The sequence below is a fragment of the Cyprinodon variegatus genome, unplaced genomic scaffold (genome assembly GCF_000732505.1).
Source record: "Cyprinodon variegatus isolate N-32 unplaced genomic scaffold, C_variegatus-1.0 Scaffold97, whole genome shotgun sequence".
NCBI lineage: Eukaryota > Metazoa > Chordata > Actinopteri > Cyprinodontiformes > Cyprinodontidae > Cyprinodon > Cyprinodon variegatus.
Window position 1 is genome coordinate 1111680 of NW_015150550.1, and position 16538 is coordinate 1128217.

General features: G+C 37.7%; 1 protein-coding gene across 1 annotated transcript in view; it reads left to right on the forward strand.

The window, feature by feature from the left end:
• Nucleotides 1-16538, forward strand: part of cdh13 (cadherin 13) — a 462542-nt gene that overhangs the window by 354388 nt on the left and 91616 nt on the right. The window contains exons 10-11 of the mRNA XM_015374092.1: nt 10146-10328; nt 10406-10659. Of these exons, the coding sequence (XP_015229578.1) occupies nt 10146-10328; nt 10406-10659 (437 nt within the window). The remainder of the gene's footprint in view (nt 1-10145; nt 10329-10405; nt 10660-16538) is intronic.

The following is a 16538-nucleotide window of genomic DNA, read 5'->3' on the forward strand; positions in this document are numbered from 1 at the left end:
ATATATATATATATATATATATAGAATGGAGCAGAATGGAAACATATTTTAAGCAAATAGGGAAATGAAAGCATACAGGTACACACAAGACTTAAAAAAGGAAGGAAGGAAGAATCTGTTCTGACCATTCCTGTAAGTAGCACCAATCCTGTTTATTGCTGAGCTAAACACCCTCATACAGTCAACTATCTTAATGTCATTCTGTTTCTGCAGAGTTTGACCCCCCTTTCCACTGTTTTCCCTGCATAAGATTAAGAAAGATACATTACAGTACAAGTTTATGGAAATATCACGGGATTTGCTGCTTGTAACAATAATGCACTCAACTTGTTGTGAGATAATTCCTAGATTTTCATAATGAGAGAAAGAGTTTTAGGAGCTCATCAGTCTAAGAGTTTGATTCACTCTGATCATGTGGATCAAATAATCTTCCTAAAGCGACAGTTTATTGGATGGCATGTGGGCTCAGTACATGGATTATTGTATCTCTTGATGTCTGCTGCTGTAATTTACCACATGGGGTTCTGCTAATACAATAAGATGTATTGAGCTTCTTACTATTGTAGATTTTATGACATACTGTGAAGTTGAATTTTTACATCCTGTCACGAACTTACCATTTTCCCATTTATTAAAAAAAACTCACTTTTCTTTTTTGATTGTTAATCTAAAAAAAACACATATTTTTAACAGCAGCAGGTACCTAGATGTATTCTAAGTGAACAGAAATGTTCATTCTGGAACTTGTAAAAAATGCTTCCTCAGAAAAATGGCAGTTCAGTTAAGCCACTTTAGCACACAGGATGATTTCCTTGTTTTATTTGTTTCTTTAAGATGCCATCATATCATTTTCTTTTGGATTAAAGAACATACTGCTGTGTTTTATTGATGATTCAAAGTGGACCAATCTAGTATTTGTTGTTCAGGTATCTTTAATAAAACACTTTCGGTGGGATGTTAAGATACGTATCACAGTTGAAATGCCTATTCACCAGTCATACTGCCTACACTGCTTTGAGCTCTTATTAGGTTTATATATGCTTGCATTCCTTTTCATTTCAAGTCTAACTGAAAAAAATGTGATATGTCATGTTCTAAAATCTACTTTGCTGGGAGGTTAATCACAGGTATATATAGGAAACAGGCTACACAGAAGCAAGTAAAATGAATAAATCAAATGGTAAGCCCATTAAATTTCTAGACACCCTTCACTGTATGGAGGATTAAAACCGAATGATGAAAAGAGAAGCTTTACCTGTGTTTTTATTTTGGTTTGATGGACAGGGACGATAGACCTGGCTCTTTTTTCAGGACCACTAAGATATTACTTTACTGTATCGCAGCAACAAAGGAAAAGTTGCTTCTAAGCAGATCATCTTTTACCTAAATCCTGTGTTTCTTCTTACTCTAAAGAAATTCAGACATTAAGCTTGGTTATAAAATAAGGCATGAACAAAGTGCAAGGCATTTGTGTATCTGGGATACAAATTTATAGTAAAAACAAACATGGCCATAGATTCATCACGCAGAGTTAAAGCTGCAAATGAATTTGGAATACATTTTAGAAATCATGCATCAGACAAAGCTACAGGATCAGCCGCCTTTGAGTTTTATTTAGACAATGATAGAAAAATCCATCAGGGTACCAAGAGAGAGTGATGGTTAAAAAAGGAACACAAACAGACAGACTGTAAACTGCTCTGTTACATTCTTGTCCAGACATCTGTTGAGTGGAGGTTTAATGTGATGGGCCCTTACATTGTATGTTCCTGTCAGAAAAAATCTTGGGGGCAGCAGGGACGTGTCACAGAGTAGTTTCCATTAGGACAAATGAACAGCTGCTCAGCTGTTGTCGAGCTGCCTGAACTGCTGCCTGAACTGCCATCTGTATTCATAACACAGTTTGACAGCATCCAGGATTGAAATAAGTTCATCTTCATCTATTTTTATTCAGGATTGGAACTTTTCTATATGTGTACATAACTGCCTTTATTCACATGTGTTTTTCAGTATCTATCTATTATTGTGGAATCAAATTGAAATTTTAAGTTTCATATGCACCATTTTGCTGTGGTAGTCAAAGGACAGAATACAATTCTGTTTCTGTCATAGCCGTAATGCAGCAGACATTATGTTTTCTCTAAGCTAACAGATTTTCATCTCTTTCCTAGGCCTAATGCCAGAATTCCTTTGTACCTACATCTGGGAGAAAATAAGCTAAATGTTACTGATGCTTCAGTGAGAAAGATTTGTGATATTACATTTTGTTTTGAGAAACCAAACAGCTGTCCTGATTTGCAGTGCAGAAGTCGACGGGTTGTTTTGAGACCTCTTGAAGGTGATGTTTAATGTAAGGTTTTCACAGTAGTCTGATCTTAATGAACCTTCATGAAAATAACAATTTGCTTTCCACCTGGCAGGTGTTTGTCTTGGCCCCACGACAGAGAAAATGGTGTTCAGTAAACCAAACACCTGGTTCCATTCAGAAAGAGAGGCTTTATAATCAGTTCACAGCCCTTCATGTAAAAAAAACTTGCTAGAGTTAGCATCTGAACTGAGTAGTGCATTATATGAATTGTTGATTTACATATCTGTAGCATAATCAGAAGCTATTAATCATATACTAGCTTCAGCTCTTAAGTACAACAGAAATTACGTGTCAGTGCCATTACCTGTAAAGAAACATAGGAAAAAGTTTATGAAATGTTACTAAAATGAACCTCTGAAACTTTTTCTGACATCATAATGTAAATAAAGAGAAAAACTCAAATTGAACCCATTTTAATTTTGATTTACTTAAAGGCACACCATATAACTTTTGGCCACTATGGGTGCTAGACCTGTAACTTTAACGTGTTGTGACCCTAGTGGCCACAAATGCCCCAGCACTGTTGCAAAATTCAACAGTCTTTTCCGGATTAATAAATTGTCGGCAGATGATTTATTTTACAACACAGACACCTCTCAGCAACCACAGCAAGGCAGACAGTGAGCTACAACCGTAGTATCCTCAAAACGAGTCTCCTATCGCGCTGGGAGAATTACGTTGGACCCTATGCAGAGCTCGCTCCTCCGCAAATGCTTAGGGACCGTGTGCAAGTTGCAAAATAATCAGAGAGAAATATTCAAAAGTGTCACCAAGGAGAGGTGGATTATCATCAAATTCATTTCATGTGTATCTCATCTCATGTCTTTCATAACACATTTATTGGATTCGAAAATAATACTTTTTTGAGGAATTTCCCAAAGCCTAAATGACAAATGGCATCTCTATTTTGTTATTAGAATAAGTATAAAATGAGCAATGACTACACTATAGATTATTGAAGTGCCACCAAACTTGTAGGATACATAGAAAACATAATCCGGATCATACTACAACTCTTACTTTGGGAAGATGGGCCAAACTGTATTTTTGGAGCTTTTTTCTTTGTTATTATAAGCATATAATAGCCAATATTTACACTAAAGATCACTGTAGTGCCACCAAACTTGTAGCACACATAGATAACCTCATCTAGTTCATACTACAACTCTTACTATCGGAATGTGTGCTAAACTCTATTCTTTGAAATGTTTTCTTTGTTATTATAAGCAGGCCAGGTGCACAATCTCTGCAACAGGAACCACAGCACTGAGCATTGTGCACTGCACAAAGTATACCTGTCTCAAATGCAGGAAGGACTCACCTTGGGTTTGTCAAAGCTGCTAAATGGGACAATTGTAGCTTCATATGTAGTGCTTTTCCTTGGGTGAAATAAATGTTACTCCAATACTGAAGTCATACTGTTTGTCATTTTCTAAGCTGAAATGATTAATGACATGAAAAGGCAAAACAAGACAAAATACAAATACTCTCTAAGTTGTTATTTCACATAGTGAGCTTTGCAATTTAAATGAGTCTGTTGGTGAATGGACAATATAAATAGGCTCTGCCTTGCCTTGTTGGAAAAGCATGGCTATGAACTGTTCTCAGATCAGGAACTAGGACCCGTATGAGATCTGGTTGTTCAATAGGTTTGCCTAAATAAAAGATAAGACTTATCAATATATTCCCGCAAAAAGGTCTGATATTGCAGGGGCAGGTAATGAAAAGTGTTTGGAGCATGCTCTTGTTCTGGTGCCAATTTGTTTCAGCCTTTATCCAGTCTCATGTAGAAGGGCTGGTCATATCACAGGTTATTTGCATTACAATAGGGACAGTTAGCAAGGTAGAGTCAATACACAAACTTGAAATGGGGAGGGGGGCTTGCAGGAAAACTGAAATTCTCTGGGACTTCTAGTATTAAATGTTTTCCTTGCCTCAGCCATTGTCATGATTTTATCAAATGCTCTGACCCACATGCAGTAAACCAACACAGAGAGACCGGGGAAAAGTTTAACAGGTTTATTGAGATGGATGTGAGGAGTCCAGTGTAGCTCTGAACACTGTTCAACCGGAACTGGAAAGTGAGGGGAAGACACTGCGGTTAGTTCAGGCTCAGTGGGAAATTTGATTCTTGGACTTGAAGAGGTACTAAAGGTTGCAGACTCACAATTCCAGAAAATTGTTGTCTCTTATTGACTCCAGTCAGTGTGGGATGTTCCAGTGTTTGTCTTCTTCGATGGAGGGCTGACAGGGTTAACCCAGAATGTGGTTGTTCCTTGGTGAACGGAGAGGCTGACTGCCACTTAGATTTCCTGCGGTACTTGAATAGGTTATTGTGGAGATGAATCGCCTGCTCAGAGAGAAGCCCCAGACAATCCTTGGGGGAAAAGGTTGATCCAAACCACAAACTTGAATCCTCAGCTCAGTTTGGTTCTCAGAAGATCCTTCCAGGGGAGAGAAGGTCCAAAACATCCAGTTTGCAGGATGACTTCCTGCCAAGAGGCAAAGAAAAAACAGCAAGTTTAAAATTCAGGTAGACAAAAACTCAGTTTGACTCAGCAAAACTAAGCATGGCTAGAGCACCCCAAACTGGCAAACACCCTGGCCTCGAGGTAGTTGCAGTCAGCAGCTTAAGAGCACTCCACAGGTAATGAGGCAATGAGCTGCAGGTGTGCAGGGAGGCCCAATGAGGACGGGGCACCACCTGGTGGAGGAGGAAAGGAAACACAAAAACAGACCACACAAACTGGATTCCTAAGAGCCTTAAGCAGTAGTAGAGCACGCAGAAAATTGTGGAGCAAAAGCCTTGGCTTCATGACGACCTAAGAGCCTATGGCCTTAAAGCGATACATGTTTTTTCAGGTCACATGACCTGGCCAATCACGTTCCGTCTTCTTCCAAGTTACATAGTTGGTATTTCAGGAGGGGAGCTCTGCTTGTAGATTTGATAGTGTCAAGGGATGTTTATTGGCCTGATCATTTAAAATATTTCTTAGGTGTCAACTATAGGTCACAAAAGCCTTTGATTTTGATAAGCTGATTTGTATGTTTTTTTTTTCCCCTTTAGATTACTTACTGTATTTGCAATACTATCAATGTAGATGTATGAACAATATTAACTTCCATTTACATTTGCTGTATACCTCATAAGCCGTTGTTTTTTACATGTTGTGGGGTTCTAACCATAATTACAGGAGGGTCAGAAGCCCATCTTGTAATTTTCACCATGGGCACAGGAAAAAAATAGTCTTGCTTAATTTCCTTTCTCCTATGATATGTTGCCACTGTATTCCTTTTTTTTTCAGTTGGTCATTGTTATTTGGATCTAAATGTGAAAGTAATACTAAATCTCATAACCTTCTCTAAAGGGTAAAGGTTAAGTAGCAATTTGATAGGGTTTGGTTTAGGCTCAGGTAAAGAGAATCCTGTTAGTTGTCAGACAATTCACAAATGAAGTGGCTCATATACAATACATGGAAGTTATTATAAAGCCCTATTATTAGTTCTTGATGTTTCCTTGACATGTTTAAAAGTCACTGCTGTAATTAAAGAGAAAACAGCGCAAACATACAGATAAAAGTCAACTTTCAAAACTCAATCATGCCTCAAAGCACAACAAACCTACAATGTCAATCAGCCATGGCTTTCTTCAACTTGTTCTTCTCTCTTCTTTGGGTGTTGAAGCCATTTCAGGTGCTGTGCTTTCATTAGTAGTTAGTCATTTTCTTCTAGTCTTTCAGCTGGCTGGACACTTTATGCTCCAGGTGGAATTGGGGCCTTATCAGCACCAGGGCAGGGGCTCAGAGGCTGCATCGTGCAGAATGCAGGTTTCCTCCATCCGCATGGTTGCCCCACATGATTAAACCAAGCCTGACCGTCTATATTTTTTTCTGTAAGTGTGTGTTTGTTGGGAAGAGCTTGACCCTGAAGGTGTGAGAAATTGCTCAAAGAAGTTTTATTGAAGTCTAGAGGATGGCCATTGAGTCCCACTATTGTATGTTAAGTATTTTTCTGCCTTTGTAAAATGTGTACAAAAGCTTTTCTAGGTCCAAGCCTGGTTTTTAAAACTGGAATAGGTACTTTTTAAAATGCTACAGTATGCATTTTTGTGCTTAAAAATGTGATATGTTTTTAATATTTTAACTAATAGTCGTTTATGAATCACATTATGATGCCGATTTGTCCTGAATGACACTCGGAAAAAAAGGCCCAGCAATGCATATTTGGGAATGAACACAATCTCTTTAATTTAAGAGACTCCTTCAGTGTTTTGTGGCCCAAATGACTGAAAATGGCTCTGAGTTTTTTTTAACAAGCTTTCGATGAATAGGGACGGTGGCAAAGAAAGGGAAAAGGAGAAATCAATGTTTGTCTCTCTTCAGATAAATGCACAGAGCAAGGAAGTGTAAAGCAGTAAGAGGGTAATCTGTGAAACAACAATGCTGTGGGCTGACAGGAGACACAGTAATCTAGGCCGGACCAACGCTATCCTTAAACATGCTGTTCTGTGTCTGAAAGATTACGCTGTAAGCTCTGACACAATAGCGGCTCTGACACGCACACACGTGGAGACATGCTGACAGAATTGCTTTCGCCTGCCCGGAGCCTCTGCAGTAGTAACCCTGATTACAATGTGGTCTTTAGTGGGAGACTGGCAGTGTGCATCGATAGGAATGTGATTTAGCCACAATTCCAACAATGAACAGTGAGGTGAGGTGAAGCGACTGACACTGGAAAAATAAATGAGATGCACTGTGCTCTTCAATATTGCTGTGAAAAGTCTTTATTTAATTGTGTGTTTCTATAAATATTATTCATAGCAATAATTATATATACAATTTTAATGGAGGAGGTTTTAATGGAGAAATGGTGAAATGTCCTTTTTCCACTCTGTCCCACCATCTGTTTGGTTTGGCATTCAGTCTCTATGAGAAGGTCAGAAAAGAAAATACCATCTCTTCTTAAAATAGGATAACATTGATATACAGATACAACACAAGCCTCTTAAGTAGCCAGGTTTTGGGCCAGAAGGTAATGAATACAAATACAAATTCACACCCTGCACAATTCCATTGAAGAAACATCTAGAAAATAAGGATGAATTTACCTGGTTTCAAAATTATCCACACTCTTAAGCTAATATCTTGTAAAAATTGGTTCTGATGAAAGATTTAACATTTAGTCTTCCTTGGTACACAGCTCTGTGTGTCTGTGATTGAAGAGGTTATCAATGATTATCAGAATAGGATAATACAACCTGCTATAGGTACTGACATTCAATGCTCACTGTCAATGTCTTTTTTTCCATATAAAAGGATATTTGTCATTTTCATACTTATTTAATTTGAGACAATTTGTAAGATTTTGCTTCTACACCATTCCGCACTGTTCTGAAAAGGCCTTATTGGCCTGAACATTTGTGGAAATTTATTTCCATCAACTCAACTGATTGATTGATTGATTGATTAACTGATTGATTTGATTGATCTCAAAGTGGAGAAATTTACTCTTTACATTGACTCAAATATTTACAAAGAGAAGAAGGTAGGAAGAAGAAAAGGTGCATGACACTTTTTTTTATATAGCAGGATTATTATACAGGGTGATTGCACAGGGTGTTTACATGGGCATTTATATTGATGGATATTCATATATATAGCTATTGCACTGGGTGTCAAATATAAAGAAATTAATTGCACAGGATAATAAATGGTAATTGCACATTATCCATTGCACAAGTTATTGCCGTTGTAGTGTCGCATTGTAGAGCCTGGTGGCAGCGGGGATGAATGACCTTTGGTTGCGCTCCTTTTTACAAACAGGTTGTAAAACTCTTTCAATAAAGGAGCTGCTCAGCTCCTCTACAGTCTGGTGCAGGGGGTGAGATGTGTTGTCCATGATGGATGTAAGCTTGGACAGCACCCTCCTCTCAGCCACTTCCTCCACTGAGTCCAGGGCGCAGCCAAGAACAGAAATGGCCTTTCTCACCAATTTGTTCAGTCTGTTTCTGTTCCAGTCTGCGCTGCCAGGTGCCTAGAAGACAACAGCATAGAAGAGGGCTGATGCCACCACAGAGTTATAGAAGCTTTTAAGCAGGGGCCTGCTCATTTAAAAGGAACTCAGCCTCCTCAGGAGGTAGGGGCGACTCTGGCCCTTCTTAATCAGGGCGTCAGTGTTATGAGTCCAGTTCTGTTTATTATTGATGTGATTTGAAACACTCTACAGTTTTTATGTCCTGCCCCTGGATGTTCACTGGCGGGATGAGGTGGGGGTCTTCTCCTGAAGTCAAACACCATCTCCTTCGTCTTACTGGTGTTAAGACACAGGTGGTTCTCCTCACAGTAGTCCACAAAGTTCATGATGACTGGTCGATACTCAAGCTTGTTCCCCTTTGTAACAGCCTTCAATGGACGAGTCATACAAGAACTTCTGGAGTTGGCAGCTGTCTGTGTTGTAGGTGAAGTCTAAGGTGTAAAGGGTAAAGAGGAACAGAGATAGAACGATGCCCTGGGGGGCCCTGGTACTGCAGACTGCCACCCCTGACTTACAGCCATGCCGCAGCACATACTGAGGTCGTTTGGTGAGGTAGTTCATGTTCCAGCGTCCTCCAGCTTCCCCCTCAGCAGCTCTGGTCTGATGGTGTTGAAAGCGTTGGAAGAGTCAAAGAACATGGCACTCACTGCGCTCTCGGTGTTCTGGGTGAGCGCTCGCTGCAGCAGGTAGATGATGGTATCCAACACTCTGATGTCAGGTCGGTAAGCAACCTGCAGCAGGTCCAGGGTGGGGCTCACCATGGGGGCGCCCCATGGTCTTCATCAGGTCAGGGTGAATGGTCTAAAGTAGGCTGGTTCCTTGGCATGAAGCCTTTTGGGAACTGGTACCACACCAAAGGTCTTCCAGAGGGGGGGGGACCAACCCCAAGCTGAGGCTCAGGTTGTAGATGAATCTGAGGACCTCGCAGAGCTCATCAGCACAGTTCCTCAGCTGCCTTGAGGGGATGCTGTCCGGTCCAGAGGCTTTCCTCTGTTTCAGTCTCATAAACATGATAAAACAGTAGTGTTTGTGTCCCTTTATTATCCCGTTTTTGGTCCGCCTTACTGATTAGGTTTATCAGAATGTATAGATGCATATAGCTGTGGTAACATTAGCTTAACATTATAAATATTATTTATCATACCCAGTTGCAGCAAAATGCATGCCTAATTATAAGAAGAAAAGAGAACTGGCCCAAGTCCTGAACACCATGATACTCACAATATAAGCTGAGGAATTTGTAGGTTGAATGGATCTTTGACTGTGTAAGTATAATCATGTTCTCCCCTAATGATGAGAAATAGGTTTTTCTAGTTTAATGAGTCTTTTTATGAATACTTTTCCATGAAAGTAGGACTTCTTTTAGTGTGTAGAGCACAAGTTTTAATTTGTTTTCCTCGTGCTATGGTTCAAAGCATGTTGCTTGTTAAACCAGGTAACAAGCCTCCTGTGGATAGTTGCCTTCTTTTCCAAGGTGGCAATATTGTCAACACTGACAATATGCAAATAGGCAGTTACCATATAACTTGTTAAATAAAAAAATTATGCATTTATTCAGATTTTTTTTTCTTAAAGTACATTACAATATTCTAACATTTTGCAGTTATATAAATCAGCTTCAGGTCCAGTGTCTTTTTCAAGGCCATCTTCCAAATCCAGCTGAATTTGTTTTGTTCCATGTTTTTTAACCATGACATTTCATTTTGTCTTACTTATCTGGATTGTTTTCTTTGTCTTGTATCAGTTTGAGGCTCATGTACATGAAGGCTCAAGGGGTGTCATAGTCAACCTGACGGTGGATGACAGAGACGACCCGGCCACGGGGGCATGGAGAGCTATGTACTCCATAATCAGTGGAGATCCCAAACAGAGTTTTGAGATCCAAACAAATCCTGACAACAATGAAGGGATGCTCTCAGTGGTCAAGGTAAGATAATGTACATAAAATTACCCAGTGCATTTCTAAATTCAAATGAATTACCATTAATCATCGGTACTATCCAGCCTCTAGACTATGAGACGGTTGAGCTCCACACACTTCTCATCAGAGTGGAGAACGAGGATCCTTTGGTTCCTGATGTCGGCTATGGTCCCAGCTCCACAGCAACTGTCCGTGTCACTGTCGAGGGCATCAATGAGGGACCTGTCTTTTTCCCAGACCCGTTGATAGTCACAAGGATGGAAAACATCCCTGTTGGCAGCTTCGTGGCTTCACTCAATGCAACTGATCCAGACATTCGGGAGATCCAGAGCATCAGGTAAATCTAATGGATGGATGGATTTATGCATTATAGATCGCTATAAAATATATGGATATAAAATAGAATGAGTGAAGGCATTGTATTGGATTGCTGCCATTGTGAAAGGGATCAGGGGCCTCCAGAGCCAAAGGTCACTTTTTGGAACTTTAATAATGGGTTTTATAACTTATGCTAAAATTATTAAGATTTAACAAAACATTTTTAAATATAACTTAGATATAACAAATGTCAGTTTTGCTGTTTTTTTTAATAGAATAATTGCAAATATATGTAATATTTTTAGGGGAAACTCTTGTCATTAGGTTAAAAAAAATTTTTTTTTACATTATTGTCTAAAACTATCAACATTTCATGAGAGAACATATATTACTCCCTGTTTTTTCATGTTTAGTTTTCTTTATTTTTCCTTAAAATATGCAATAGGGTAAAATAGTGGTTCTCTAAAATGAATGGAGTCTCTGTGATATACACTTTATAATTCATCATGAGTTTTCATTTATTTTAAAGTTATTTAACACTTGTCACTAAGCAAGCTTTATTTAGCTGGAATCACAGCAAACTTTGCTCTTCTGTTTGTAAAGGTTACAGACCCTTAGCAGGATATTAATGGGTCACATCAAAAACATTCTAAAAAAAACCCTGACCACTACCCTTCCATCTATTTATCCTCAACACGACTCTCATATTTCCTATTGTTACATCCCCTGGTCAAACAGGTGAAACTGATCAAACCTCTTCAGCTCAAAGCTCCCAGAGCTTTGCAGTTCATTAACTTTAACACAGTTACAGAGGAAGGTCTCCTTTCAATCATTTCATTCATCACAACAGGAAGGCCATTAGATGCACTGTGAGCTTCGCTAACATCTAATGTCTTTTCCCTGCCAGTTGTTGACTCATGGCAGGTGTACTTGAAAGCACTACACTTCAACTTTTATAAGATAAAAAAAGTGATTAAATTACTTTGTGTTCACTTTATAAAGCTTCTATTTGCTGTTTTAGAGTCATGCACCCTGAAAAATGCAGCCATAGGAATGCAGACAGTGATAATATAAACCATAGAGACTGCAATCAGTGACCAATATTTGCACCCCTACTGCTTTATATGTTAAGATGGAGAAATCACTTTACCAAATAATACTTAAGCTGGTGTTCGGCGGTATTCTTAGCAGTGCCCTTTAGATAGAGTATACAAGGGTTGAGATAAAGCTTTAAATTGTACTGGACAGTTGGACCAAATGCATAAACTACTGTTAAAAAACAAAGCATTGTGTATTCCTGACTGAATATAAAGAAACATTAGATTTATTAATATTTGCTAAATTCAGTCATTGGTAAACATTGTGTACAGCTGGACCTTCATGACCTTAATTCAATTCATTTTTTTCTGTAGCACAACACGTAATCTCAAGGCACCTTATAGAGACAATTCAACCAGATCATACAGTCATATCGATTCAAATGTACGAAAACCAGTTGATTGCATCAACTCATTGACTCGAAGGTAACCACTTACACCAAGCATGCTTGTAGAGACAGTGGAGAGGAAAAACTCAATTTTAACAGAAGAAACTTCCAGCAAAACCAGGCTCAGTTTGAGCGGCCATCTGCCAAGGCAGACTGGCATAACATTAGAGATTAAACTAACACATTCTGCAGAGTGGGAGAATAGAGATAAAATGAAGCAGAAGGATGAAAAAGGGATCCCTATCTCCTCCAGCAGTCTAAGCCTATAGCAGCATAACTATAGACATAGCTCAGGATAACCTGAGCCACTCTAACTATAAGATTTATCAAAACGCTTAAAAAGGGTGTATGTCTTAATTACCCAGAAGGAGACTGGACTCTATTTTCCTGCACTCAGTTACAGGTTAGTGGTAAATTACAGTGAACTCTACAGACAACAACATAACAACAACAAAAACAACATAACTCCTGTAAATAAAAACTTTTTTTTTTGTCTGTAAAGCTACACATGTGTAGATTTTAAACAAAAGTGCAAATACAAAATACTTTCTTAAATAACTACAACACCTGTTGCTCCAGGTGGTCAGTGTACTATTTGAACCAATCATCTAAGAATAAATCTGTTCTGAAACATCAAAGGAGTCACACTTTACTGTAAATCACACAGACTGTTAGCTGTGATCCTTACAAGGTAAGACTCCCTCTTTAGTACAACAGAGAGAAGACAGAACCCTTTGCATATAGAGCGAACTGAGAAGGAAAGTTTAAGACTTTTCATTACAATGAGGCAAGTGCAAAATGGAGGGGAGAGGATTTAGGAAGACACATTTAAATCTGAGCACAGAAACATGGTTTGGTGTGAAAGTAGAGCATACTGATGAGGTAGCAGGACTTTTTTAACTTTGAGAGTATTTGGAAGCTAGCACCCAGAATAAAAAGAATCCAGATCCCAAATGATTGATTAATTGATTGATTGATTGATTGATTGATTGATTGATTGATTGATTGATTGATTGATTGATTGATTGATTGATTGATTGATCTCAGTGGAGAAATGTACTTGTTACATCAGCTCAAATAGTCAAAAAGAAAAGAAGAAGGTGCCAAAGTAAGAAAATGGTTCATGGGATATGTAGAGTATATACAGTGCGTCTTCATATGACAGCTTTATATATATATATATAGCAGGATTATTATACTGGGTTATTGCACAGGGTGTTTACATGGGTTTATATATAGATGGGTATTTATATAAATTAATAATGGTACTACTGTAGCATAAAACTGTTTAGGCAGTTATATTACAGAGATGTTATAAAAAGAGTAAAATACAGAAAGAGATTTTGAGGTTTTAAAATAAAGTGTGAAGTTTTATGAAATTGGACTGAACATTTTTAGCAAATGATCAAATATTTAAAATATTTAATCAGCCTTAAAGGCTTCTTATTTCCCTGCTTTTTAATCAGGAATCATATTTGGAAATCTGTTGGCTTTATCGGCCTCTCTTGAGAACCACATAATAAACGACCTGAAAACAGTGATGGTTTTTATTGTTCTCTTTGTCTCACTGGTCATCGCTGGTTCTCAGTCCTCCACTGTGTTTTCATGCGTCTGGATTTCATAAATCATTAGAACCTAAAAAACCTTTTTTTTTTTTAAGTTTTAAACAATTCTTGTTTTGAAATCACATAGACTCTATTTACATGAGTAATTATATATTTGTTTATGCTGCTTCAGATTGATTGATAGAGCCATGTACAGTACTTCTATTTTGTTCAGCTTGTGCTTTATTCTATTAATGACGTGGCTTTTATAACATCAGCCAAAGACCATGCATACAATTTTGCCTGTAAGGCTAAATGTGGCTCATTTACATGCTGGAATGGAGTCCTCGTGTTGATTATTGTAGTTCAGTCCTTTAAATAAATACCATCACTGGTTAATTAGCTGTATGAGATTACAAAAATCAGAACAGTACTTAATGTGAAGCAGACCTGGTACAGCAGTCTCTGATATTTACAATAGGAATAGGAGTCAGAGTTTTCTTTTTTTTTATAGCAATATATCTCTTGTCTTCATTTCATAGCTTATGTGTGTTGTTGTTGTTTTTCATTTTGACATTTTGACAGTAACATTGACTTTGATGTGTCGGAACTAAAACTGGTAGACAGGTTGAGGAGATTTTCAAGGAGAAATCTAGATGTGAGGAGTCGACTGTTTACCTACTCCTCTTTGTCCTTGTGTGCCACTGCATTGCTGTGCAGGTTTTCTGTGGGTTTGTTTCCTTCTAAATGTCTCTGGCCCCTGGATTCAGCAGGTCAGACCTACTTGACATATAACACCATCTGTCAGACTCACTGGTCAAGACTCAGTGGCCAGCACACCCTCATATACAGCTAAACCTACACATGCACTGAAAAAGTAAGGACATTCATTCTGATTTTTTTTTTTTCTTAAACCTGAATGTTTCAGATAATCAAAGGGTTTTTAATATAGGACATAACATTAACCAAAGTGTTTGAATGAAGTGGTTTTCAGTTTAAGATTGCGGTATTAAAAAAAACAGGTGAAAATGTAATTTTTAAATATTTTAACCAATATTAGACTTTTAATATGATGACTGTGATTAACCGAATTTTTGAGTTTAGCATCAGTTACTAGTATCTAAATGAACCAATTCTTGCAAACACTTCATGGCATCAACTTGTTATTGGATTTCGGGACTAATTACTTTTTCTTACGCAGGTTCAGGCTGATTTAATATATATTTACCCTTCAAATAAAATAAATCATCACTTTAAAGCTGCATTGTCTGGCTTTAACATGTTCTTAGTGATCTTAAACATTTAAGCTCAGAAATAAGCAAAATAAAGAAAACGTTATGGGAACAAAACCTTTTTTGCAGGGCATATATGGCTGTTGTGGGCACTTCCTTTATTTTCAGTTGTTCGTTGGATTGATTAAAACGTTTAAAAAAATTGTTCACATAAAGGTCCCTTTATTTTTGGTGTTTCCATATTTGCTTTCTTTCTAGACCTTTAGAGAAATAATTGGGCACAAACTAACCAGCTGCTAATTGCTTAGGTTATTTTTGAAAATTGGCTTTACAATGAACAGTTGTGTTTTCTTGATTGCATATGACTATTGTTACCTGTGTCTCTCTCGTGAATCATAATGATTGCAGGGACTGTTTGTGTTCTTAAATCTGTGGAAATCTGTACCTTCTGTTTGACAATTGTACGCTGGAGCTCCACATTCAGTCTCTTAGGATAGGATTAAACTTTCAGCGGGAAACAGAAAAGAAAGTATTTTTAATGCTACTTTAGTGGTGTAAGCATTGCTGTTGGTAAATAAATATGCAGAACCTGACTCACATAAACTTAGCTTTATTCATATTTTCCACTTTGAATTCTTTAATAGAATTTACCAAAAATACTTTTTTTCACTTTATCTGAATCCTTTTCTACAAAACAAGAGAATGGTGAAACCAGCACAAAGGTCTGTCTGCTATGCTGCCTTTAAAAGTAGTTGGACTTTAACTTTTCAAGTTGCAACACTTTTTAAAGTATTTTAGTAAGATGCGTGAAAGGTCAACTCAAAATAGGGGATACTTTAAAGTTCTGTTTGCAATTGGTCATGTACGGGATTTACCAAACATATGGACAAAATTAACCTTGTCAGTTGATACTAAAACTGAACTTCTTTGGTCTATGTAGCACACCTTGGGTGGAGAACAACTAAAACCTGCAGAACACTAGAGAAAGGGGTAGACCAGAACATCCAATCTAAGCTACTGGAGATTCTATAGCAAGACTTACAATGAAGCTTCAGGCTTTACCCCTTGTGTCTGACTGAGTTACAGCTATTCATACAAAAGGACAGACCTTTACCTGCTAACTCATAATTTGGAGTCATTTGGGTTTTTTCTACTTCATATGACAAAATGCACAAAAGTATGAGATATGAAAACTTCTACAAACAACAGCAATTAAAACCTTAAACTGGCATATATTAGACTTCAGTGCTTTTTGCAGCTTCATCCTCCAAAGTCAATGTTTTTTTTCTTCTGTATTTATGTTTTGCTCCCGTTCTGCTTTTACCAAACATGTTTTATGTTTTGCAGTGTGAAGGAAACTGTCCATCAAAAATCAAGCATTCAAAATGACTCTTCGGAATACATTATTTTGCCATATTTCCAAGAAAAAACACATTACATATTTAACACCTGCTCAATATATCCTGAGTTTAGGGCTCATGCTGTTACAAATCTGCAGCTCTGGACTTATTTTGCTGATCACACTTCTTTAAATGTTCTATGAAGCATTCATATTTGTGGTGATTGACAATATATTTTATTGTTCAGCAGCTGAGACAGCTGACACTGGTTATTTTTATAAATACATTGAAAAAAG